Source organism: Chionomys nivalis, chromosome 12, assembly GCF_950005125.1.
Source record: "Chionomys nivalis chromosome 12, mChiNiv1.1, whole genome shotgun sequence".
In the NCBI taxonomy this organism is placed as follows: domain Eukaryota; kingdom Metazoa; phylum Chordata; class Mammalia; order Rodentia; family Cricetidae; genus Chionomys; species Chionomys nivalis.
The window spans coordinates 60544946-60571473 of record NC_080097.1 but is presented as its reverse complement, the minus strand read 5'-3'; the positions used below and the strand labels follow the sequence as shown (position 1 = coordinate 60571473).

At 49.3% G+C, this 26528-nt stretch overlaps 1 protein-coding gene across 1 annotated transcript; it reads right to left on the bottom strand.

Annotated features, from left to right (window-relative positions):
• Nucleotides 1–11594: 11594 nt before the first annotated feature.
• On the bottom strand, nt 11595–21757 carry Ajuba (ajuba LIM protein). Its single transcript, XM_057786859.1, has 8 exons — nt 20423–21757; nt 17481–17582; nt 15775–15842; nt 15598–15660; nt 14247–14377; nt 14109–14160; nt 13356–13424; nt 11595–12955 (listed from the first exon to the last, which is right to left on the bottom strand). Exons 1-8 carry the CDS (start codon nt 21459–21461, stop codon nt 12830–12832), a joined length of 1650 nt encoding a protein of 549 aa, XP_057642842.1. The 5' UTR covers nt 21462–21757; the 3' UTR covers nt 11595–12829.
• Nucleotides 21758–26528: the final 4771 nt, after the last annotated feature.

The following is a 26528-nucleotide window of genomic DNA, read 5'->3' as shown; positions in this document are numbered from 1 at the left end:
GTCTCACCTTTTGCTCGCCACACTCCACATGCAAAGCACAACCATTCATTTCTTAACTGCTCTTTAATGAGGAAGCCAAGAATGTGCCCCAATACATCTCAGCTAGATGCCTGCTAGGTGTGTGTGGGGTGCAAGACAAAAACTAGGCAGAACATCTATCCTCAGTTAATGTTCTCAAGACATTGCTGTTAACCCAGGCTTCTGAAAACCTTTGTGTTGACAATTGTTTCTGTCCCACTCAGTCCCAAAGAAACACACAGAGGTCTACATTAATTATAAACTGTTTGGCCTATTAGCTCAGGCTTCTTATTAACTCTTACAACTTACATTATCCCATAATTCTTATCTGTGTTAGCCACGTTGCTTGGTTCTTTTTATCAGTGAGGCATTCTCATCTTGCTTCCTCTGTGTCTGGGTGACGACTGCAGACTGAACCTTTCCTCTTTCCAGAATTCTCCTCTTCTGGTGGCCCCGCTTATACGTTCTGCCTGGCTGCTGGGCAATCAACATTTTATAAAATTAATAAGTGACAAATCTTTACAAATTACAAGACCTCTGTGCACGTATTTGGTGATACGTGTAAATGGGAATCTGAAGACAGTCTGCTGAACCTTTTAGACTTGGATAGTCCTTTGGTACACTGTTTAACATTGCAGAAAAGAGTGGAAATTTACAGGATTCTTGCAGGCATTCTGCCTCCCATACTAGCCAGGGAACAAAATGGTTCACTAAAGAAAGAGTCCCAGCCAATATTTAGTATCACTAATAGAATACAGGCAGATCTCTGTGAGTTTGAGGCCAGCCTGGTCTACAAAGCTAGTTCTAGGACAGCCAAGGCTAAACAGAAAAACCCACAAAGACTGACCAGACTCAGTGGCTCCCAATGAACAAAAATCAACAACAAAACCAGGAACAACAAATGATAGCAATAAAATCTTCAGAATCAGTCTGCTTTTAAACCACTTGCTCAGAAAAAGTTCTGAACATCAGAAGTACCGCTCAGAGAGTCTGGATGTGTCACGGACTGAGGAGCAAGTTTCAGGGAACTGTTTTCAAGGCATTCACTGGAAATGAGGGTATTCAGAGTGACAAAGATTCATGATTAAGCTAGGAAATGTCATGGCCATTGTAAGTGCACGGTTTGAGAAGAAAACAAGAAGATAAAAGAAAATATGTAATCAACCTATGACATGAATTTCAAGACAGATGTTTATAATGTACCGTTTTAGCCACAGCTTAGCACTTCTGAGGGAATTTTAAGCCCTGCCCCTTATAGCCTCAAGGGCTTGCTCACTGTTCACTAAAACTAAGCAGATCACAGCGCACCCACCTTCACCCTGAGACACTATGGAAAGCTCGAATATAAACGAGCCCTGATAGAAATTTTAGATCTCAAAGAAAAGCAAAGAATTTTGGCTCAAAAATAGGACAAATTGAAGCAATTTTTGCTTAAGGACGATGAGATTGTGCAGGGGAATTTTTCGAGAGGGGAATTTTTCGAGAGAGGAAGGCTTCTTAAAAGCCAGGGATGAAGCAGACTGTACACAGATCCCGCTGTAACCGTGTGCACACTGTTGTGACTTGATTGAAAGCTTGTGCTATGTCGATGACAGCATTCCCCTGGGGGCTGGAGAGATGCCTCATCAGTTAAGAGCACTTGTGACTGCTCCAGAGAACCCTGATCAATTCCCAGCACCCACATGGTGGCTCAGACTCTGTAACTCCAGTGCCAGGGGATCCAGCACTTTCTTCTGGCCTCCATGGGCACTGCATCTACGTGATGTGCAGAAATACATGCAGACAAAACACCCATACACATTAGATAGACAAATAGATAGATGATAGAGAGATGGGTGATAGATGGTGGATATAGTTAGATGATAGATAGAAGACAAGATAGATGATAGATAGATAGATGGATAGATAGATAGAGTTAGATGATAGAAGACAGAAGATAGATAATAGATGATAGATAGATAGATAGATGATAGATAGATAGATGATAGATAGATAGATAGATAGATAGATAGATATAGTTAGATAATAGAAGACAGAAGATAGATGACAGATAGATGATAGATGGATAGATGATAGATATAGTTAGGTGCTAGAAGACAGCTAAAGATAGATAATAGATGATAGAAGATAGATTAGATAGATGATAGATGATTGATAGATAGATGATAGATATAGAGAGAGATGATAGAAGATAGATAATAGATATAAATAGATGATACTTAGATGGTAAGCTAAGTTGCTTATGAAGAGGTTAGTCTATACTAACCGGGAGACATGGGCCATTCCAAGGACACTTGAGGTTTCATGTTTGGGAAGAACTTACATGGTGACCTTGAAACACCTCCTGAGAGTAAAGTCTTATGATAGAAAAAGCGAAAGCAAGAGGAAGCTAGCAATTGAGTGTACTTTCCATATTCTATTTACCAGTGAGAAATTTGGTTCAGCTCATTTACAATATCCACCCGTGATAGCTAAGGCAGTTACAGCATTCAAGTTCACTGTGATTGACCCATGTGACTGTGACTTAGGCATAAATTCTAAGTGTCGTGGTACAGGCGTGGGCCGCGGGTACATGCGTGGGCTGCGGGTACACGTGTGGACTGTGGGTACAGGCGTGGGCCAGCATGTTCCCTAGTACATATCCTTTCCTGTATTTTTATTTCATATATATACAGACTTTAAAAATTTTTTTTTATTTATTTTTATTTTAAGTGCATTGATGTTTTGCCACGAGTGTTGAGTCTCCTGGAACTGGAGTTACAGACAGTTGAGAGCTGCCATGTGGGTGCTAGGAATTGAATGGGTCCTTTGGAAGGGCAGTCAGTGTTTTTAACCACTGAGTCATCTTTACAGCCCCCAGAGGGCCTGAGTTCTGTTCTCAGCACTCATGCTGGGCAACTCACAATTGCCTGTAACTTCAGCGCCAGGGGTTCGAAGACCTCCAGCTTCTGTGGGTGTCAGTGCTCACATGTCTGTACACACACAATTTCAAATAATAAAACTGGAGGGCAGGGGTGACACACACCTTTAATCCCAACACTCGGGAGGCAGAGACTGGTGGATCTCTGTGAGTTTAAGGAGGGGACAGCCAGGGAGCAGTTACACAGAGAAACCCTATCTCAAAAAGACAAGAGTAAAAAACAAAACAAATAATAATAAAACTTAAGAAAAAAGTTTGAGGGGCTGGAGAGATGGCTCAGTGGTTAAGAGCACTGACTGCTCTTCCAGAGGTCATGAGTTCAATTCCCAGCAACCACATAGTGGCTCATAACCATCTGTAATGAAATCTAGTGCCCTCTTCTGGCATGTGGGCATACATGGAGGCAGAATGTTGTATACATAATAAATAAATAAATCTAAAAAAAAAAAAAAAAGTTTGAGGGCTGGAGAGATGGCTCAGTGGTTAAGAGCATTGCCTGCTCTTCCAAAGGTCCTGAGTTCAATTCGTGGCAACCACATGATGGCTCACAACCATCTGTAATGAGGTCTGGTGCCCTCTTCCGGCCTGCAGACATACACACAGAATATTGTATACATAATAAATAAATAAATAAATAAATATTTTTTAAAAAAAAAAAAAGTTTGAGAGGCAGAATGAGAACATACTGGCCCAATGGCGCCTTCCTGAAATCTTAGCTACTTAAAAAACTGAGATACAAGCTTCATAAATTGAAGGTCTGCTTGGCAATTTATTTATTGAGATCCCGTTTCAAAATAAAAAGTTAAAAAGAAAGGCCTGGTTTAGGGTGAATGTGGTGACGCCATTAATCCCAGCACTCAGGAGGCAGAGGCAGTGAGTTCTACAGAGTGAGTTCCAGGACAGCCAGGGCTACACAGAGAAACTGTCTCAAAGGGGAAAAAGAAAAGGAAGGAAGGAAGGAAGGAAGGAAGGAAGGAAGGAAGGAAGGAAGGAAGGAAGGAAGGAAGGAAAGAGAAGAAAGGTCTGGTGATATAGTTCAGTGGTAGAGTGTGTCTCTAGCATGTATAATGCCCTAGGTTGGATTCCTACGAACACACACACACACACACACACACACACACATGAGGGAGAGAGGTATGTTTAGGATGCATTGGCTTTGAGCTAGATTCCAGAACCACTGCCTTCTAACACACACCCAGATAGTCTGGCTGTGTAACTCAGTAGAGTTTGTACTAGTATGCACAAGGTCTTGGGTTCAATCCCCGGCATTAATAAAAACAATTAAACTCTCTATACACAGACTCTGCGCTTGGCAACAGGATTTATTCTGTGGGCTGGCACCTCCTGATCTGCAGTCAAGCCGTATAGCCTCGCTCATCAGCACGCTGTACCCTGGGCTATTAGGTCTTTTATTCATACCAATCAATTACTTTACACTCTCCTTGACAAATTGCTTATAATCTCAAGTCGTTTTATGTATTTGTCTCCCTGGCTAGACTGTTCCCCTTCAAGGGCAGGAACCCTCCAGCAGTGCATTTCCTTTGTTTTGTTCAAAGTACAGTTAGTTCTAATTAACAATGTAACATACACAGACCAAAACAGAGTTTTTCTGTTTGTTGGTTGGTTGGTTGATTCTTCGAGACAGGGTTTTTCTGTAGCTTTGGAGCCTGTTCTGGAACTAGCTCTTGTAGACCAGGTTGGCCTCGAACTTACAGAGATCTGCCTGTCTCTGCCTCCCGAGTGCTGGGATTAAAGGTGTGCACCACCACTGCCCAGCTCCAAAACAGAGTTTTAATTTCTGTTGCTTGTGTCCCTTGGTTTCCCAAAATTGTCATAACAAAGTGTTTTTCTCACAATAAGTAAGCCTGGGTCATTTACCTATGGTGGTGCCACTATGGTAAGTGGTGATGGGAAGAAGTGAGAGGCCCCTATTCACCTTCAGAGGTCATAAAACATGACCCTGAACTGAATGAGTCATATCACCAAGGCATATCACTATTTTTGCTTCTGGTGTGGATGATGGATGTGTGTGTTTGGATATGTGTATGGTGTATGTTATGTGCATGTGATATGTGTATATGTATGTGTGTATGGTGTATGTATGTGATGTGTATATGTGCGCATGTGTGATGTGTGTGAGACACATGTACGTGAGTATGTTCCATATACACACAGGGACAGTCCAGGTCACAGAGCGTCTTCTGTTACTCTGTCTTATCCATTGCAGACAGGGTCTTGCAGCAGCAGCAACTGCTCGGTGTTGGCTGATTGGCCAGCGATCCTCAGAGATGCAGTAGGCGCTGTCTCCGCCACGCTTGGGTTGCAGTGGCACAGCCATGCCAACCACTTCAGCAGATGCCAGGGACTGGAACTCAAATCCTCACGCTTGCCCAGAGCACGCGCTCTCACCCACTGCGCCATCTCCCCAGCCCGTCTATGCCTTTATTCTAGAAGGAAGGAGACTATTCTCCAAAACCATGCCCTGTTTGGCTCTCACCCACTGTGCCATCTCCCCAGCCCGTCTGCCTTCATTCTAGAAGGAAGGAGACTATTCTCTAAAACCATGCCCTGTTTGGCTCTCACCCACTAAAACTAATCAGCTTCCTCCTGATCGACTCCTGTCGCACAACCAGCACATCCTTTCCGAGTCAAGGGGAAGGCAAAATAATATTCCATACACAGTAAAAAGAATTTTCTGGACTAGCAAAATGGCTCAGTGGGTAAAGGCACTTGACCTGATGACCCTAATTCAATCACTGGACCCCCCATCCCATGGTGAAAGAGAGAATCAACTCCAGAGGGTAGGCCTCTGACCTCCACACACAGGTGGTGGCAGGTATGTGCCCCTCCCCCATAAAAAATAATTATTTTAAAAACTATAATTATGGGCTGGAGAGGTGGCTCAGCAATTAAGAGCACTGGCTGCTCTTCCAGAGGTCCTGAGTTCAATTCCCAGCAACCACATGGTGGCTCACAACCATCAGTAATGAGATCTGGTGCCCTCTTCTGGCATGCTGGCGTACATGCAGGAGGAACATTGTATACATATAAATAAATAAATCTTTTTAAAAATTACAATTATAAAAATAAAATAAAAATAGAACCAGGCAAGGCAGAGCACACTTTCAATCCTGATAAACAGAGACAGGCAGATCTCTAGGAATTTGAGGCCAGTGTGGTCTACATTATGAGTTCCAGCACAACCAAGACTACACAGTGAGATCTCATGTCTTAGTTAGGTTTCTATTGCTGCAATGAAAAGCCATGACCAAAAAGCAAGCTGAGGAGGAAAGGGTTTATTTGGCTTACACTTCCACATCACTGTCTGTCACTGAAGGAAGTCAGGACAGGAACTCAAACAGGGCAGGATCCTGGAGGCAGGAGCTGATGCAGAAACCATGGAGGGGTGCTGCTTATTAGCTTGTTTCTCGTGGTTTCCTCAACCCACCTTCCTATAGAACCAGGACCACCAGCCCAGGGATGGCACCATCCACCAGAGGTTGGGCCCTCCCCACATCACTAAATGAGAAAATGCCTTACAGCTGGACCTCATGGAGGCATTTCCTCAACTGAGGCTCCTTCCTGCTGATGGTTCTGGCTTGGGTCAAGTTGACACACAAAACCAGTCAGGACACCTTGTCTCAAAAAGAAAAAAAAAATCAAGAGGGACTGGAGAGCGGCAGTTTATGCAGAGAGAAGATTTGGATTTGGTCTAAGCATGGTTATGTAATGGTTTCCTCCAAGATTAAACCATTCCATCCCGTAGGAAGCTCCTAAAGCCAAGGAAGGTAAACAACTCCAAAGAACTTCAGGAAGTACCTGAAACCAACCATATTCACTAGCCTCCTCCCTGCCAGAGTAAATGATAAAAGCTGAGTCTTCCCTCAGATGAAAGGAGGCTGAACTGCAGACAGATTTCAGACAATCTGAGCTGCAAAGAAGACTCTGAGACCAGTCCACTGCCAGGAAGAGGCAGAACCGAGCTGAGCCAAGCTTCCTGGAAGAGGTGCAGACCAGAGTCACTTGGAAAGGACGTCTTCTAACCTACTGAGCTGCCCGTAGGCTGTGCTGTGTGTTCCAGGTTTCCCAGCTTTTGTGAGCATGCTGGGGTGGGCCTTGGTGATGCAGCTGTCTTCAGTCATTTCTGTGGCTCCACCCACATTCCATTAAGTAAGCCTAGTAGAGCTCCTGGTTGACCAAGTTGGACTTTGGTGTTATCGGTACATGGGTCTGTCGTGGGTTTTCTGTCTGGGCTGAAGAGCTGTGTGTTGCATCTCCCCAGGAAAAGTTTTGTCACACAGCGAGCACCTACATGACAGCTTGTAACCCTCTGTGACTCCAACTCCAGGAGATCGGATACCATCTTCTGGTTTCCATGGACACTGCACATACATGGTGCTCAGACATACATACAGATAAGACTCTTGTATATAAATTTTTAAATTTAAAAACATAATACATTTTTAAAAAATTAAAGAATTCACCGGGCAGTGGTGGTGCATGCCTTTAATCCCAGCACTCAGGAGGCAGAGGCAGGCAGATCTTTGTGAGTTCGAGGCCAGCCTGGTCTATAAGAGCTAGTTCCGGGACGGGCTCCAAAGCTACTGAGAAATCTTGTCTCTAGAAACCAAAGTAAAATAAAAGAATCTGCCAAGATGAATGTGCACACACGTTTGTAATCCCAGCACTTGAGTAACTAAATCAGAGATTGCTACGGCTTCTAGGTCAGTCTGGGTTAGTGGGAGAAAACCTGAGCTATACCGTTAGACCAGTCTACTTGTGACAGTCACGAGCAGCTAATTGTTATTTCACTTTAGAAACGAGGCCTGAAACCCACAGAGTTGGCTCGGCAATCAGGAGTATTTGTTGATCTTTCAGAGGACCCAGGTTCAATTCCCAGCACCCACATGGTGGCTCATAACTATCTGTGACTCCAGTTCCTGGGAATCTGATGCCTCTTCTGACCTCTGCCGGCATCAGGCATGCATGAGGTGCATACATATAAAATCAATAAAAATTTTAAACATAGAAAGAAACAAATTCTCTCTATGTAGTCCCGGCTGGTCTCAATTTCAATACATCCCAGCCTCTCTTCTGAGTGCTGGATTACGGGCGTGCCCAGCCTAGCAATCTGCTGTTATTTTCAAGACCAAGAGTTACTCCTTTATAGCCCAGACTGACAGTGAATATACTGGGATCCCTTTGTGACTGGCATGGCTGAGACCCAATCAGCAAAGTCAGAGGGGACAGACAGGACACAAAGGACCGAGGTTGAAGATAAACGCCTATGGAGCCTCATCACAAGGCCATTGGGCTAGCTGAGTGAGGTCAGCCTCAGGTATGCATGCTTCAAAAACACAGTGGATTAAATGTTTTCCAGTCCTAGAGAGGCAATGGCTCAGGAGATCAGGATGCTTAAGTCCCCTACAGAGGACCTGAGTTCAGTTCCCAGCACCTACATCAGGTGGCTCACAACTCCAGCTCCTGGGAATCTGACACTGTCTTTTGGCCTTTTTTTTTTTTTTTTTTTTTTTTTTTTTTTTTTTGGTTTTTCGAGACAGGGTTTCTCTGTGGTTTTGGAGCCTGTCCTGGAACTAGCTCTTGTAGACCAGGCTGGTCTCGAACTCACAGAGATCCGCCTGCCTCTGCCTCCCAAGTGCTGGGATTAAAGGCGTGCGCCACCACCGCCCGGCCTTTTGGCCTTTTTTTGTGCACACACACACATTTAAGACAAGGTCTAGGAGTGGCTCAGCAGTTAAGGGTGCTAGCTCCTTTTCAGGGGGACCCAAGTTGGATTCTCAGCACCTGCATAGCAGCTCACAAAAGTCTGTGACCCCAGTGCCAGGGGACCTGAGCACTTCCTCTTCTCCCGATATCTGAGCACCAGGTATATGTGGTGGTGCACTTACCTACACACAGGCAAAACACATACAGTTACAAAAAAAAAAAAAAAGAAAAGAAAAAAAGAAATTAAAGACTCTCAAAAACTTTTTTTTTTTTTTTTTTTTTGGTTTTTCGAGACAGGGTTTCTCTGTGGCTTTGGAGCCTGTCCTGGAACTAGCTCTGTAGACCAGGCTAGCCTCAAACTCACAGAGATCCACCTGCCTCTGCCTCCCGAGTGCTGGGATTAAAGGCGTGCGCCACCACTGCCCGGCTCTCAAAAACTTTTTGAGTTTTTTTGTTTTTGTTTTTGTTTTTCGAGACAGGGTTTCTCTGTGGTTTTGGAGCCTGTCCTGGAACTAGCTCTTGTAGACCAGGCTGGTCTCGAACTCACAGAGATCCGCCTGCCTCTGCCTCCCGAGTGCTGGGATTAAAGGCGTGCGCCACCACCGCCCGGCCAACTTTTTGAGTTTTAAACAAAATGTTTTGGCTAACCTTTATTTTCCCATCTTTTACATTCCTGTAGTGGCATTTCATTTGTATTTTAGTAAATAAAGCTTGCCTGAGGATCAGAAAAGTAAAACAGCCACATAGGCCAGCCTTACAGGCCAGGCAACAATGACACACACCTTTAATCCCAGAACTAGAGAGGATATAAAATGGGAGACAGCTCTCAGGCTCAGTCTCATTCTGACATTCCAGGAGGCAGGATTGCCATTTTGGACTGAGGAGTCTGGTTGTTTTGCTTTTCTGATCTTCAGGTTTAACCCCAATTTCTGTCTGAGTTTTATTAATTGTGCCTCACATTCTGGTCCTTGTGCTTTCTTACTTTGTTTTGTTTTGTTGTTTTTGTTTGGTTTGGCATAGCTCCGGCTGCCCTGTCTGTAACTTGCTCGGTAGACCGGGCTGACCTCGAATTCAGAGACCCATTTGCCTCCGCTCCTAAGTGTTGGGCCATCACACCCAGCTGCTCTCTTTTTGCTTAAAAGATACAATCTGAAAAACTGCACGCAGCAGGCTCATGCACCGGCAAACAACTCACTATCTCTTGAAGGGTCCTGGTTATAAGTGCAGTGCAATCTTTCCAATCTCCTGGCTCCAAGAGCTCCAGGAGGCAGCAGTCAAGACTATAAAAGAGAAAGAAAACCACTGAAACTCGCGTCGCCCCCATGCCCAACTCCACCCATTAGTAATGGGGTGTGCACTAGGCAAACGCTGTCCCACCGAGCTACAACCTAGCCATCGGCCTTGAGCCCAGGTTGACCTCAAACTTTGGATCCTCCTGTCTCAGCCCCACCCCCATGCTAGAGCTATGGTACATGCTATTATGCTAGAAGCCAACATTTTTACTTATTTTTATTCTTTTGAGTGTTTTCCCTACATGTGTCTCTGCACCACATTCATGCCTGGTATCTGAGGTCAGAAGAAGGCATTGGAGCCACTGGAACCAGGGTTACAAAGATTGTAAGCTACGATGTGGGCACTGGGAACAACCTGGGTCCTGTGTAAGAGCAGCAAGCACTATTACTGCTGAGCCATCTCTCCAGACCCCTGAACTTTTGGCTCTCCTGTATCTACTTCCTGAATGCTGCAACTACAGACACCAGCCCATGGGTCCAGTCCCACCCTACTCTTATTTTTGCCGACATTTTTATTCCAAGTACCTATGCTCCAGCTCCAGCTGAGACCAGATAACTCGTGAGAGTCAGCTCTCTCCTTCCACCATGTGGGTTCTGGGCATTGAACTCAGGCCACCAGGCTTGGCAGCCAAGTGCCTTTAGCTACTGAACCACCTCGCTGGTCCCCCGGGTTTATCTTTGTTGGGTTGTGACCAGAGCTGTCCAGAGCAAAGAGCTCAGATCAATTGTCAAAGCACAACCCTTATCTTGCAACTTTCTTCTCACAGGGACCCTAACTTAGCGTTCTTCCCCTTTCTCCATTGCAGTACTGGTATGTTAGGAACTAGAGCGTCCAAGTTAGCCAAGTGAGGGCTGCTACTGCTGTATCCATGACACCGTCTTACCAATCACCAGCAATCTCAAACAGTAAAGATAAATATTGAGGGGCAATCTGGGCATCCTATGCTGACACACGGTAGCTGGTTGCCCCCCTGCTGCAGCCTCTCCCCCTGGGCGCCTCAGGCAGTGTTAGCGCAGACCTAGAGGGGAAGGAGGCCATGGGTGGGAACGGAGGGAAGCCAAGAGGCTGTGTCCAGCCCCACAAGCTGGCCTCTTTCCCCAGCCTAGAGGGAAAAGGTTCCACTTGCCCGGGACCTTGTAGTTACTCATTCAATAATAGTTCAGAAGTCTCAGCTGAACAACAAACAATTCAAATTTCAGGATGTTTTTCTGAAAATACATTTCCTCCAGCTGGTACCCAACTGTATTTATCTGTTCTCTTCCTCACTTTGAGACCCTATCCTTGCAATTCTCAGAAAACATACAAAAATAAAAATAAATGTAGAAGTCAGACCAATGTACCAAAACTATAAGGAGTTCCATTATGTTTTTTCTTGTTTTCCTTTTTGTTTTGTTTCAAGACAGAGTTTCTCTGTGTAACAGCAGTCTTGGAACTTGCTTTGTAGACCAGGCTGGCCTTGAACTAGAAATCTACCTGACTCTGCCTCCCTCCCAGTGCTGGGATGAAAGCTGTGTGCCACCACCACCCGGCTCCCTTATATCTTCAAGGGATATTGATAAATGAACTTACAACAAATACCAAAGTAAGAAACAAACACAATACTAAATATCCATACCAACTGTTATTTATTGCTAGGATTTAAACTTTATTTAAGTGTTGGAGAAGCAGGAAAAGACACCCACGGAGGCAGGGAGCAGTCTGATCACTTACAAAGTGCCACAAGGTTGGTAAATGCTGGGTGCTAATAACTGGAGTACTCTTGACAAAAAGGCGGAAACACTGAGTGCTCAGTGCAATGCAAAGAACAGCACACTCAGACAGCTATAGAAACACTCAAAGGGGACCGAGCTCTCGAAAACAAATGAACCGAACTTTCAGCCAACAAGCGAACTTACTTTAACACATTGGCCTTGGGTGAACTAGAGCTTCAGTTAATTGGACTAGAACCAAGTCAAACCATCTTGTTCTCTCCAGCTTCCCCAAAGCCTCGAGCTGTAGGGCTGTAGCAGATCCAATGCACGATCCCTTTAAGAGGTGGGCCTCAAATGATAAACTACTGCTAGGGAACTAAGTGTAAAAGTCACCTGAGAAAAAAAGGGGTTGCAGAGGGGGCTGCACACATGGATACAAATGTATCCACATGTGCTGGGCTAGGGCTAGAGGGCTCAGTGCACTTAAACCGCAGTGGGGCTAGCCTGAAGCTTCCTGGACATCCCACCCAGAAAGTATCACACACAGAGACCTGCTCATTATGTCTAGCAACTGAGAAAAACAGCAACCAAGGACAGGCCCTACTCAGCCTCCCCAGGTCCCTGAGAAACAGGCAACACAGGCAGCAGGCCCCCCAGAGCTGGTCCCCATCCCAGCAGACAGACGGGGAGCTCTCTAGTCTTTAGGGAGACAGCCGAGAAATGACTCATCATAGAGTCCAAGGCTTCCAGCCCTTCCTGCACACAAAGACTGGACACTGTGGGAAAGGCCTGGCTGACCCCTTTCCGTTGGGTACAACAGACTGGGGGTGGTTTCTGTGATGCCCCCTCGTGTGATCCAGCCAGCGCTGGAACGTTGCTCGACTTCTACAGAAACATATACTGGAAATATACACCAGAACCTGATGTTCAGAAAGTACTGACACCGCCCATGTGTCCTGGGGCAATCGCGGCAGCACAGGCGGCACACGACGAAGGCCAGTCCACCCTCCTGGCCATCAGAAGGCTCCTCCACAGCCTATTTGGAATGTTAGGATCTTTGGGTCTCTGGCCTTTGGGGCCTCCCCAGAGACCTCTTCACAAGGATTGCAGAGTGCATTCCTCGCCTCGGCTGGCCAGGGCATTTCTCCACAGTGGTGATGGCAGCAGCAGAAACTACAGCTCAGATATAGTTGGTAGGGGGCTGTCGGGCATTGAGTCGCTGCATGTGGCAGCCATGGCAGAGCAAATGTCCATCGAGAGGGAAACAGCAGCAACCTTCCTCGTCACTCAGCTGCATGCGGCAGTCCTAAGGAAGAAGACCATTAGTTCACAACAGCCCAGGCTTCCCCCCACACTGAGGCCATCTTGGGAGTCTATCCTGCTCAATGTCAGACTAGCCAATGACTGGGAGATGGTGGCCAGGCAGGGAGGGTGGAAGCAAAAACCCAAGAAGCCCTCTCTGCCTGGACACCAGGGGTCGCTGTTGTTGCAGAGATAATGGCACAAGCCCCACCTCCAGCAGTTAGTTCACTCTGGGGAAGCCACATTCAAAACCACATCAACAACCAGGACCAGGAAGAGTAGCTACTAGAGGACAAGAGAGATTGGACACAGGTCACAACAGTGTCCTCCATCACTTCCACAGATGCCCAGTTCCCCTCCCAAACCCCAACTTCCCTCCATCAGCCCTGAACACCCATACTGACCTCACAGTGGTAGCACTCAAAGTGATAATCACGGTCCATCGAGATCACCCTCACAATGTCCTCACAGCCCTGAAACACGTAGAGCCCCACGGGGGTGAGTGCAGCATAGTGTCCCCGAAGTCACCGTCCCATCCACAGAAACCCTCCCGCTCCAACAGGCAGATCCTACAAAGGCCTCTCTGCAGTTAAATACAATCCCATGTAGCTTTGAGATGTTTTAGCAGCTCCTACCAGAATGCACCCCTAACCACAGCACTGCTCCAGGACAGGAGCCTCCATGCGTTCGGCTCTCCCTCTATATAGGGGCAGGGCCTTCCCTACTCCTCATGTGTGTAGAGAAACAGGGAAACGGGGAGGAGTGGGGAAAGACATGGCTGGGCACAAGTCAGTCTAAGAAACAGGCCTTTGGCTTTTCTCCTAGGCATACCTCCTCCACACACAGCTTAAAGAATCTCTAACCCCATTTTTACCAGCTGAAGGATAATTTCAGTCCCTGTATCTGGTGACCTTGAGAGCCTTGTTCTCTGGACAGGGACAGAAGATATGGAGCCCGGGCCCAGCAAGACTATCGGACATGCCTGGGTCCGGAAGTTTAGGTCAGGGTGGTGACCCCAAGAGCAGAGTCACACGGGAATCTTCCGGAATGTACATTCCTCAGAAGTACCACTTCCCAAGGGAGGCTAGGCTGCATGTCCCCATCTCTTCCCAAGAGGCAGCAGTACTGGCTGCCCTGTGGAACTCAGACACACTGACCTCCGAGGGGAGAATGGGTTGTCCACAGGCTGCACATTTTGGGGCATAATTTCTGAAAGAGAGAATCATGATCAGCTGAGGCTGAGGGATCCCTGGGCCCAGGACCACATCTTACCGCCCCCCCGAGGGCAGACTCACTTGTGGTAGTCAGTGACGCAGTACACCTGGTTGGAGAAGTCCACTGTGAAGGGGACGCCATCCAGGCACTTGTTACAAACGATGCATCGGAAGCAGCCTGGGTGATAGGATTTCCCCATGGCCTGTAGGATCTGGCTCGCAGGGTGGGAGGAGGATCAGTCTCCGTTCTGTCTTGGGCTTCAGCTACCCATTATGTTCCAACCCCCTCCTGTCCTCCTAGAAGAATGCTACATAATTTGAGGGGACCAAGGAGTCTTAAAATAAAGGCAGAAAAAAAAATCCTAACAAAGGTCTCAGAAACTTCCAGGCCTGTGGATTTCTGTTATTTCTTGGAGACAGGGCCAAATGTATCTTAGACTGGCCTTAAAAACTGTAACCGAGGATGACCTTGAACTCCAGACCCTCTTGCCTCACTTTCATAAAATTGAAATAACAGGCATGCGTGTACCACCATGTCTGGGATGTACAGTGCTTAGGAAAGAGGAACCCAAGGCTGTTCACGTAAGGCATTCGCTCAACCAGCACAACTGCCACCTCTGGCCACACCTAACTTTTTATTACAACTTGCCAGAATTTTTATTTATTTTTTTTCTAACCCTTCCCAGGTATCTACTAGATGGCCATAGGTAGGAATCACCAATCTAGCCAGGCAGTGGCAACACACTTCCTTAATCCCAGCACTTGGGAGATAGAGGCAGTGGGATCTCTGTGAGTTCAAGGCCAGCCTGGTCTACAGAGTGAGTTCCAGGACAGGCTCCAAAGCTACACAGAGAAACCCTGTCTCGAAAAACAAAACAAAAATCCAGGGTTTCGAGCCGGGCGGTGGTGGCGCACGCCTTTAATCCCAGCACTCGGGGGGCAGAGGCAGGCGGATCTCTGTGAGTTCGAGACCAGCCTGGTCTACAAGAGCTAGTTCCAGGACAGGCTCCAAAACCACAGAGAAACCCTGTCTCGAAAAACCAAAAAAAAAAAAAAAAATCCAGGGTTTCTCTGTATAACAGCCTTGGCTGTCTTGGAACTCACTCTGTAGATCAAGTTGGCCTCGAACTCACAGAGCTCCACCTGCCCTCCAGCCAGTAGCTGGAGGGCAGGTTGTGTCTGTACAGTTGGGGGCGGTGTGGGGGAGGGTGGGGGTGGGAGTTGGGGGAGAGACAGATCACAGGCCCAGCAGGGTGACACCAGGGTTACAAATTTGCTCTCATGGGCAGAGGGGTAGCAACGCAAGACAGGACTGGGGACGAACGGTGAGAACATGGATCACTAGTGATAGGGTCCCTCAGCCGCCTTCTCTCATGCTTACGAAGCCACTTCTCCCCTCATGGCCAGGTCTCAGCTGAGGTGCCTTTCTTACCTTCTCTAAAATCAAGTGGCCGCAGACACAGCACTTCTCAGCTGCCTCCTGAAACCCTGAAAACTGGAGAAGGGACAAAAGGTGTCACCAAGATGAAAAACAATGGAACCCAACCCAACGGGTGGGCCACCACCCAAGACTGTCCCAGAGTCAGGCAGAGCGACACTCCTGGCTCACCAGATAATCTTCTTCACAGTAGACAGAGCCGTTGACGCTGTAGAAAGCCTTGCAGCGCAAAGTCCGTCCTAGGAACAGCAGAGAAGCCTAGGTTTGGGGGCCCTCAGGCAGAGCTTTTCTGCCTCTGGTCCCTGCTCCCCAGTGCTGCAGAAGACAGCTTTCCCTTCTAACTGTCTAGTCTTCCTTCCCAGACAAAAACACCATGTGCATGTGGAGACTGAGGCAGGAGGATCAAGAGTTTAAGGTCAGCTTGGCCAAAGAGGAAAAAAAAAACCATACAGTACAATTCTAATTGACTGTGGTCTCATTGTAGCCCCAACAACTTTTCCCTTTTTTCTTTTTTAAAGATTTTTATTTATTATGTATACAGTGTTCTGTCTGCATATACTCTCCAGAAGAGGACACCAGATCTCATTACAGATGGTTGTGAGCTACCATGTAGTTGCTGGGAATTGAACTCAGGACCTCAGAAAGAACAGTCAGTGCTCTTAACCTCTGAGCCATCTCTCCAGTCCCCCGAACAACTTTTCTATTCCCTGCTCCTCTAGCTCCTGCTTTCCCACACCTCCTCAGGGCCCAGTACACAGGGAGCCACTTGAGAGCCCAGCCAAGGTCAGGCAGGCTGGTGCGCTCAGACCAGGTTGATTTATTTGCCTGAGCACCCTTCCCAGACCTCGCTCTCTGGGACCTCTAACCTAGGTTCCTTTGTTCCCATCAGTATCTGGCTCTCACATCTGTCTAGCTCCTTCCTGCCACTTGCTGCCCTATGGCGGTCAGGACATCTGGGAGTTATGGCTTTGTATGGGAGCTCAGAGGAATGCAGGCATCTCCGGGGTCAGAGGCAGGTGGATCACTTCCCTTCAGACCACCATCCACAGAGCTACCCCCATACGGTCTAAGTGGTCACAGATAAGCAAGGTGTGTGGGGGTGGGGGAGGGTTCCGTCGGCTAGAAAAGCTCACTTAAATGACTTGGGAGAAGAAAGAAGAGGACATACCCGGAAGAGGCCCAATGAAAAAGACAGCCAGAACAGCCCAGAGAGATGCAGGCAGAAGCTGGGGGAGGAAGAGAAAAGCTGAGCGCTGGAGTCAGACGGCAGAGATAGGAGATTACAGGGTTAGCCAAAGAATCAGAATGGGTAAGCAGTGGAGAAGGGATAATGAGAGGTGAGGGAGGGTGTGGTGGGGGGAGCACCCCCACAGAGGGCCTCCTGAGCTAACAGCATCGGCAGACATTCCTGGAGTGTGATGTCATCAGCTTGGCATGGCCTGGTGGCCTCCACTCTAGTGAGGTGGCTGAACTCTGACCAGCCAAGAGAAAACCCTCCCCCCCCACCAGCTACCCATTCCCCCAGCCCACACCCGCCCTTCCCACATTCCAGTCTTTCACCGTCGCCCCAGGCAACTCTGCTGCCCAAGACCAAACCTCACCGAGGAGAGGTGGGGCGGGAGCCCAAGGCTGGGCCAGCAGGGAGGCACAAGAAAAAGGGAGGTTTAGAGAAGAGAGGAGGCTAGAAGACAAGAGAACTCCAAAAAGCAGACCCAGCTCAGGGAGGGAAGTCAGGTAGCACTCAGACAGGCATGCAGGAGCTAGGGCAGCTGCGTACCCTGACAGGTGTTCCTTTCCATGAAAGGGTCCAGCGGGGGGTGGGGCGGGGGTAGGGGGTGGGGGTGAGGGGGTGAGGGGGTTGCAGCAGGTGCACTCACCACAGGAGCAGCAGACAAAGCACTGGGTGTGGTAGAGGCTGTCCAGGGCCTGGCAGGCGTTGCTCTGCCCGTAGATGCCTTTGTTGCACTTGATGCAGGTGCCTGCGAGGGAAGAGCTGGTCAGTGGCTCGCCCCCAATTCCTCAGCACGGATCTAGGCACCCCAAGCTTGCTCAAATGCGCTTGACTGACTTGCCAAAGGACACAGCTCCCTTAGCGTTTGAGAAGAGAGGGTGATCAGAAACGGGACGCAAGCTCGACTTGTAGAATGCTTGCCTCCCGTGTTAAAGCTCAGGTTCCACCCCTGGCACCAAGGAAATGGCTATGATAGTTCACAGTGCAACCCAGCAGTCAGGAGGCAGAGGCGAGAGGGACCGGGAGCTCGAGGTTACTTAGGCTACACAACAGTTGAAACCTATGTTGAAGCCACGAGACCTGTTTGAGGACGAAAAAGAAAGAAAGGAAAAAATAGGCAGATCTTCTTAATTAGTGGAAATTCTCTGAACACTTTTTTTGCGCTTAGCACAGAACCTAATCCTAAAAAAAAATTGTTCAAGATGCTTTGTTTTTTTGGGACAAGTGCGCGAGAAGCGGCGGGCGATGGAGATGCCAGCACACGGGTTCAGCGGCACCTGGAGAAACTTCCAAGCAATCCAGGCCCACGAGGTAAAAACTTCAGTTTTTACCACCCATAAAACTCGATCTGGCCCAGCAGAGGGTCTTTTGTGCCGGTGGGCCATGTGAACAATCCTCTAGGGAAATCAATAAAAACACAGTTGAGGCTTCAGGGGCCAGGAATGTATAGGATGGGGCGGGGGAGTGTGGCAAACAGTATCACGGCCTTCCTGACACGTGAATCAGGGCTTAGCTGCTCTTCCCCGGGACTCTCCACTAACATGCATACACCTGGCTCTGGAACCAGCCTTTCCTGGGTGTGTTCTTCCTTCCCTCCACTCCCCAATTCCAGGCCCATGACTGAGGGCTAAGACCTGTCTTTGGGGAGCAGATCCCAACGGGCCTGCCCCACCTTTCCCCCTCGGCACACTGCCACACTCCCTGCCTGTCGGGGCCCATCCCAGTCTTTGCCCAGGGGGTTTGGGAGCTGGTGCGGCAGCTGCAGCAACTGATGGGCCCGGGCCTGTCCTGTTCCCACCCTCTGGCAGCTGGGCAGTGTTGAAGCCAAGAGGGCCCCTAACTAGAGACAACAGTAAAAGAAGGCCAGTCTACTGCAGGGGTTCTGTCAGCAGCAACCTGGCCTCATCTCAGTTCAAAAGGTGTTCGTTCTCCTTTCTCATGACCAGAGGAATGGCCAGTCTACTGTAGGGGTTCTGTCAGCAGCAACCTGGCCTCATCTCTGAGTTCAAAAGGTGTTCGTTCTCCTTTCTCATGACCAGAGGAATTTGCCCAAGAATGCCATGCCGGGGGGTCCCGTCAGAGCCAGGACACTGTGGAAAGAGGAAGCTGCTCGGGCACGTTTGCATCACCTCCGCTCACAGACCATCCACACCTAGCGTCTTCCTGCCATTTTACCGTGCTTTCTGTGGCTTTCTTTGGGCTCTGAGGGTTTAGCCAATGAGACTTCTTTTCCAACTCTCTCGTGGGTCTCCAAAGGAAATTGTTAAATGGACATCGCCACTGTTTACCTTGAGCAAAGTGATTTAGATCATCTGCTCTGCCCCCCTTTCCCGAGTAAGTCAAAAAGTGTGTGTGTGAGCGCGCGCGGCAGCGCGCTGAGTTCTCAAGCCCTTCCAGCCTACCTCGGTACTACCTTTGAACTTCTTCACAATTCTCCTTCTCTCTGTTCGTATTTCTAACCATGGGGAGGGGGGTGTGGAACAGAGGGTCCCTGGAAAACCTGAGAGCCCCAGAGTCAGGAGTGAGTTTCCTCCCGAATCAAATCAGAACTGCATCATATAATTCAGTAAGGTCTGTGGAGTTTGATAAGACCTCACCGCCTAGCTTTAACAACCGATCACTACTTCTTGAAAGGAATAGTGGAGAGAGGCTGTGGCCAGGTTTCCTCAACAGGAGCAGGGATGTAGAGTTACTTCTTCCTGAATGATGGTCAAGATTAGGGGGTACTCAAAGTCAGGTAATGCTTGGTAGTCACGCAAAGCAGGTATCTATCCAGGGGTAATGGTCTCCAAGCGGTCATTGATTTTGCAAGACTTCCGGAGGCTGGGGAAAACAGGCTGATAGGTACTCGCTGTAATACCGACATAAAAGTATTCCTAACATTGGCCTATTTTAAAAGGCCCCCGGCACACACCTCCACCACCAGGACTAGGGCGGACGGGACAGGGGACAAGACTTGAGTGCCCGCTTTCCATTCTAGGGAGTTCAGGCCTCCCACCCAGATTCCATTTCCCCGACAGCAGCCACGACTACGCCGGAGCTAGCAAACGTCCCCCAACGCGAGCCCAAGCTCCCCACCCCTCCGCCTGGCGGGCGCCGCCCACGACACCTGGAGCGCCAGGGCAGGAGTCGGCACGCACGCGGCCGCCCGCCCCGCCCCCCGCGCATTCCCTAAATTCCTACGGGCGGAGCACGGAGCGGGTGGGGGCGCGGCACGCCAGAGCTTGCAGGAGCTCAGCCGCGAGGGGGGCGCGGGAGGATGCTCTCCGGGCCCCGCAGCGCCTCCTCCTTACAAGGCCTCCTACTGCGACAAGCCTAGGTGCTCCGACGCTTGGGGAAAAAAAAAAAGAGACTCCCAAGAAAATCAGAATTGAATTTGTCAGGGATCAGTAGCCCGGTCCCATTAAAAACCTGGCAGGAACGAGCAAGTGTTCTAGGGTCGGCCCTCTTCCATCCCTCTGGCCTCTTTTCTAGTCGGGGGTCTCCGCCTGAAACCCCCGGCCACTGGCAATTTGGACCGTCGGGGTGTTGGGAAACCGCATGTGTTATCGGGTCTCTCGGGTCCCTAGCCTCATCTCTCCAACTCACCAAAGTAATCTTCTCTGGCCTCTGGCTCACGCATCCGGGCTCGGGAGGCCTCTGGAACGAAGGGACCAGGGGACTCCTCCAGACCCGACGGCTCAATCCCCGAGAGTTCCCCACGGGCACCGGCTTCTCGCCCACCGTGGGTAGCCACCGTCAACCGCAGCAATGCTGTTAGTTCATCCTGGTAACGGGCCCCCGCGGCGCAGTCCCCGTAGCCCGTAACTGAGTGCCGTCCGGGTTGTGCCCCACGTCTCTCCAAGGGCCCCGCTGTTCCCACCACGGCTCCGGCTAGTGCTCCGGGACTGCCCAGGGCTGGGGGGTACGAGTGGCGGCTCTCCTGGCAGCCGAACCCCACGGGCCGATGAGCGCACAGTCGGTCGAGGGCGGCATGGAGCTCCGGGTAGGCGGACGGAACCCCTCCAGAGGAGTAGCCCGCCGGGGCAGTAGTCAGGGGGAGGCCGAACAGGCACGGCCCCGCGGGCAGCGGGCTCCCGTGGCGCTGGTCGTAGCCCATGCTGATGCCGCTGGTCCGGTTGCTGCACGGCCGGCTACCTCCGGCTCCGCCGGGCCCCGCCCCGTCCAGCAGCAGGCTGCCCCGGGGACTCGACGGCTTGCTCGCGTCGCTGGCCGAGCTACTGGCGAAGCTGGAGCGAGGGCTGAGGGCCGGGGCCGTGGTCTCCAGCCGAAAATCAGGAGGCAACGACGGAGGTAGCGGCAAGGCTCGAGTGGGCGGCGGCCCCCCAGGAAAGGACCCTTCGAAGCGCTGCGCCTCAAAGGAGCCGCGTGCGTTCCGCTCGGCGTCCAGGGACCCTGGCTCCCTGGCCGGCTCCAAAGGCTCATCCCCGGGCCCCCCATTAGCTCCTCGGTGTCCTGATTTCCTAGGTCCCCCCAACCCACTCAGGCGCCCCTTGCCTGCTCCGGCGGTCCCATCAGACCCAGACCGGCTCGCTTCGCCCTTTCTGCGGCCGAACTTGGCGCTGCCGGAGTCCGAGAGTCTCAACTTTTCTAACAGGCGACTGGCTTTCTCCCCTAACCGCTCCATGCCCTCGGATCTGGGGCCTGCAGCCCCTTCCCCGCCCGGCACGCTGCAGCGTTAAGGCCCAAGGCCGGGCTTGGGTTCCCCGGGTCTCGGATTCCCGGGGTGCAAGAGACGCACGAGGGCTCAGCGGGCGGCCCAGGTGCCGGGCTCCCGCGATCCCGAAGCATGCCCCGGCGAGAGGGTCCGCTCGCGGCTGGCAGGGCCCACGGCAGGCAGCAGCCGTCCTCTAGTCCACGCGTCTGCTCGTGCCACCGCCCGCCCGCCGGCCGGCCCGCCCCCCTGGCTCTCACTCGCCCCGACCCAACTTCTCCAAACTTTTGTCTGCCTAGCCGGATCTACTTTCAGGGAAGGGCGGAGCGCGGTGTGCACCCGGGGTTGGAGTGTCCGCGCAAGGATTTCTGCATCACAGGAAGGACACTGCCTCCGAGGTGGAGGGCCGCCGGCAGGACGTGAAAAGTCAAGGGGCAGACTGGGCAGCTGCGACCATAAGATTCAAGAGTTAGAACAGGAAAGAGTTTAGGGGATGAGTGAAAGGGAACTCTTTGTTTACAGTTGGAATGTGCGGAGGGGCACTGTGAAATGTATCCATCACTGATGGGAAGAAGGGGCTTGTTCTACACAGACATCGCGACGTGAGGACTGAGGGGGAGATGGAGTGAGATGGCACAGGATAGGGAGCTAACCATAACAGGAAGATGAGAGGAGGCTATAAAGGAGGCTCAGAGACCTGCGTGTAAAGATAGCTCTGAGAGGATATGAATCACAGGCACGAATGTGGGAGCTGCAGGGACCGACGGATTCTTACAACAGGAAAAGGACAAGTTGGTCCTGAGAGCCTGAATGACACAGATAAACTACAATAAAAAGAACTTTCTGGACCCACGGTTCTTTGATGGTGCAGTGGGAGGATACAAGATTTATGTGCTCATGTGAAAAGGTGCAGAGAAAATGATTGGGGCTGATCCCTGCCTCAAGAGGGACAGAGAAAGATTTAGTGTGTGCTAACAGCACGGAGGAAAAGGTTTAGGACTAATGCACTCTTAAGGGAGACCAGAGAGAGAGAGAGAGAGAGAGAGAGAGAGAGAGAGAGAGAGAGAGATAAACTGGGAGAGACACCCCTGGTGTTGGGAAGTTAAACTTTTGGTAAATATTTTAGGTAGCTAGAGATCAAAAGTATGATTTTCAGGCAAGCATACACTAACTCTGATCCTCCCCCATGGCTTGGCCACAAGAGGTTGGTGGGGAAATGTATTAACATAGGGGGAATAGAAGATTTAAGTGATCAGGGTGGAAAGGAGAAAGAGGAGATAATGACCAGTAAGAATAAGGACAGAGAGCTGGAGAGATGGCTCAGCCGTTAAAAGCACTGGTTCACTTCCCAGCACCCACGTGGCAGCTCACAGCTGTCTGGCACTCCAGTTCCAGGGAATACAACAGTCTCACACACATTCATGCAGGCAAAAACACCAATGCACATAAAATAAAAATAAATATCTGCCAAGCATGATGGTGCACACTTTTTTTTTTTTTTTTTGGTTTTTCGAGACAGGGTTTCTCTGTAGCTTTGGAGCCTGTCCTGGAACTAGCTCTTGTAGACCAGGCTGGCCTCGAACTCACAGAGATCCGCCTGCGATGGTGCACACTTTTAATCCCAGTACTTGGGAGGCAGAGGCAGGTGGATCTCTGTGAGTTTGAGGCCAGTCTGGTCTACAAAGATTGTTCCAGGATAGCCAGGGCTGTTAAACAGAGAAACCCTGTCTTGGAAAAAATAAAATAAAAAAGACGCACTTGATTAAAACTGAACACCAGGCAGTTGATTTTTACCCAAAATAGTGTATGGGAGGGTAAAAGATAGGAAGTAGTGAAAAAATTCCCTTTCTTTGCTTTTTTTCTTATAAGAAAAACATTTGAAGTTGTTTTTTGTTTGTTTTATTTTGTTTCATTTTTCTCCTTTTTTTTTTTTTTTTTTTGGTTTTTTGAGACAGGGTTTCTCTGTGGTTTTGGAGTCTGTCCTGGAACTAGCTCTTGTAGACCAGGCTGGTCTCGAACTCACAGAGATCCGCCTGTCTCTGCCTCCCGAGTGCTGGGATTAAAGGCGTGCACCACCACCGCCCGGCATTTTTCTCCTTTTGAGACAGGGTTTCTCTGTGTACCTCTGGCTGCCCTGGAGGTCATTCTCAAACTTGGAGATCTACCCGCCTCTGCCTCCCAAGTGCTGGAATTAAAGGTATACACTACACCCAGCTTCCTTTTGTATTTGGTACTATGAAGATTACACACACACAAATCAATCATATTATTTTCATCTAAATATTTTGGACATCTTATATAATTTCAGTGACCATAGGAATATATTTACAACACTTAGAAGTCTGAATCAGGAGAATGACTAGGTTGAGGTTGGTCATTCTGGATTATGTAGTGATTTCTAGGACAGCCTAGGCTACCTCTCTCTCTCTCTCTCTCTCTCTCTCTCTCTCTCTCTCTCTCTCTCTCTCTCTCTCTGTCTCTCCTCTCCACACACACACACACACACACACACACACACACACACACACAAATAAGGCCAGGAAGGAGGCAGAGGCAAGAGGATCTCTGTGAGTTCAAGGTCTACCAGACTTACACAGCCAGTTCTAGACCAGCTAGGGCTACGCGGTGCCTCAAAACCACATCAAACAACATAGAAAGCGGGAAGGTGGTTTCTTTGTAAAAGCTGCATTTTCTCCCACAGCTCATTTCCCAGAGAGTCAGCCTGTCCCTGGTCAAGCCTACAGCTTTTCTCTCATCTTGAAAATTTCCTCCCAGGCTGGAAACATTAGGAATGAGGTAACGTATCAGTTTGCAACCTGTTATGAGCAACCTCTTAAAACCAAGATAAGGGCGCCGGGCGTAGTGGCGCACGCCTTTAATCCCAGCACTCGGGAGGCAGAGGCAGGCGGATCTCTGTGAGTTCGAGACCAGCCTGGTCTACAGAGCTAGTTCCAGGACAGGCTCCAAAGCCACAGAGAAACCCTGGCTCGAAAAACCAAAAAAAAAAAAAAAAAAAAATTAAAACCAAGATAAGGGCCGGGCGATGGTGGCGCACGCCTTTAATCCCAGCACTCGGGAGGCAGAGGCAGGCGGATCTCTGTGAGTTCGAGACCAGCCTGGTCCACAGAGCTAGTTCCAGGACAGGCTCCAAAGCCACAGAGAAACCCTGTCTCGAAAAACCAAAAAAAAAAAAAAGAAAAGAAAAAGAAAAAAAAAAAAAAACAAGATAAGGGTCCTACCCCACCCCCCTCCAGACAGAATGAGGATTTGGGTTCCTCCAGGTGTCTCTGAGCTGTATGCACACCTCTAATGTTTACAAGTTTTGGCCTTTGGGAATGCAGTTGAAAGTAATTTATTGTTATTTAATTGGTTTTGTTTTTTAACTATTTTTATTTTATGTGCATTGGTGGTTTTTCTGCATGTATGTCTGTGTGAAGGAGACACTGAGCCATCACTAAGCCATCTCTCCAGCTTGTTTATTTTTTTGAGAGTCTCTCTATGCTATCCTGAAATGATATGTAGATCAGGCTGCCTCAACCCACCGAGGTTCTCCTGTCTCTGCCTTCCAAGTGCTGATTAAAGTCACCCCTGGTGAAAGAGGAAATTTATTTATTTATATAAATATTTATCTATTTTATGTATATGAGTGCACTATCTGCATGTATGCCTTTATGCCAGGAAAGGCATCAGATCCCACTATAGGTGATTGCGAGCCACCACGTGGTTGCTGGGAACTCAGGACCTCTGCAAGAACAACCAGTGCTCTTAATCCCTGAGCCATCTCTTTAGCCCCCAAAGAGCGAGTCTTAGGAAAAGTTTTGAAGCTCCTAAAAAGACCCACTCAAAGGTAATAGTGGGGACAGCCGAGACAAACAGCTGTTCACGGGGATAACAGGAAGCAGAAACTAGTAAAAGGGCAGTGAGGTGCCCTGGTGGGGCGTGGCCCAGTAGTGCTCATGACCTCAGGAGGTCACCCTGTGGTCCAAACTGGTGCTGGAGCGCCACAAGCCCTCTTCTACTTTTCATTATCAATTTTTGGTGTGTGTGTGTGTGTGCGCGCGCGCACACACACGCGCGTGCGTGCGATCTTGTTTTGGTGCTCAGGTGAAGGACATCAACAGCTCTCTTGCTATCAGGAAGGTCTTCCGGTTCTCCGGCTTAGCAGCAGAGCCAGTAAGTCATCCACAGGGCCCTTTGTTTCTGATACAGGATTTGGTTGTTGCAAGCTGTCTTTAAATACTAAATCCTCCTGCCTCTGCCACCTGAGTGCTAGGATTACAAGCATGTGCCACCAGGCCTGACTTCTTTAAGCCTTCTCCAACTCCCAAACTACATATACAGATGGCTTATTAACCCAAATTAAAAACTCAAATAACGCCAGGCGGTGGTGGCGCACGCCTTTAATCCCAGCACTAGGGAGGCAGAGGCAGGCGGATCTCTGGGAGTTCGAGGCCAGCCTGGTCTACAAGAGCTAGTTCCAGGACAGGCACCAAAGCTACAGAGAAACCCTGTCTCAAAAAACCAAAACAAAACAAAACAAAAAAACCTCAAATAACTAGCCAGGTGGACCCTGTGTCAAGAGGGTCATAAGTTCAAGACCTGCCCAAGCCATGTAATGAGACCTCATCTCAAAATAAAAAGTAAAGAGAGAAGCCGGGTGGTGGTGGTGCATGCCTTTAATCCCAGCACTCGGGTGGCAGAGGGAAGTGAATCCCTGTGAGTTTGAGGCCAGCCTGGTCTATAAAAAAAAGTAAAGAGAGTGCTGAGGGTATAACTCACTTTGTACTTGGTCCGAAAGTCAACCTCCAGTACCACAAAAACAAGCCAATGACAATCACCCCACATTCATGCTAATGCCTCTACTTGGCAGCCTCAAAAGTACCCAATATTTTTGTTAACCCGGGGCCTCTCCTGGCCGCCTGCAATCACTCTCAAAACTCCTGCTGAACAAGAGCCTTAAACTGCTTGGCTGCCTAACGTAGAAACCTAAGTTTGACCCTATTCTCTCACTCCGCACCGCACCTCTCCCTCTAACTATTA

What these genes read in the sequence shown, in the direction of transcription:
- Ajuba (XM_057786859.1), bottom strand. Translation starts at nt 21,461, where the DNA reads ATGGAGCGGTTAGGGGAGAAAGCCAGTCGCCTGTTAGAAAAGTTGAGA. An exon ending in CTTTGTCTGCTGCTCCTGTG is followed by an intron (nt 15,843 to 17,480) that starts GTGAGTGCACCT and finishes TGCTGTTCCTAG; the next exon opens with GACGGACTTTGCGCTGCAAG. An exon ending in AACCCATTCTCCCCTCGGAG is followed by an intron (nt 13,425 to 14,108) that starts GTCAGTGTGTCT and finishes TACGTGTTTCAG; the next exon opens with GGCTGTGAGGACATTGTGAG.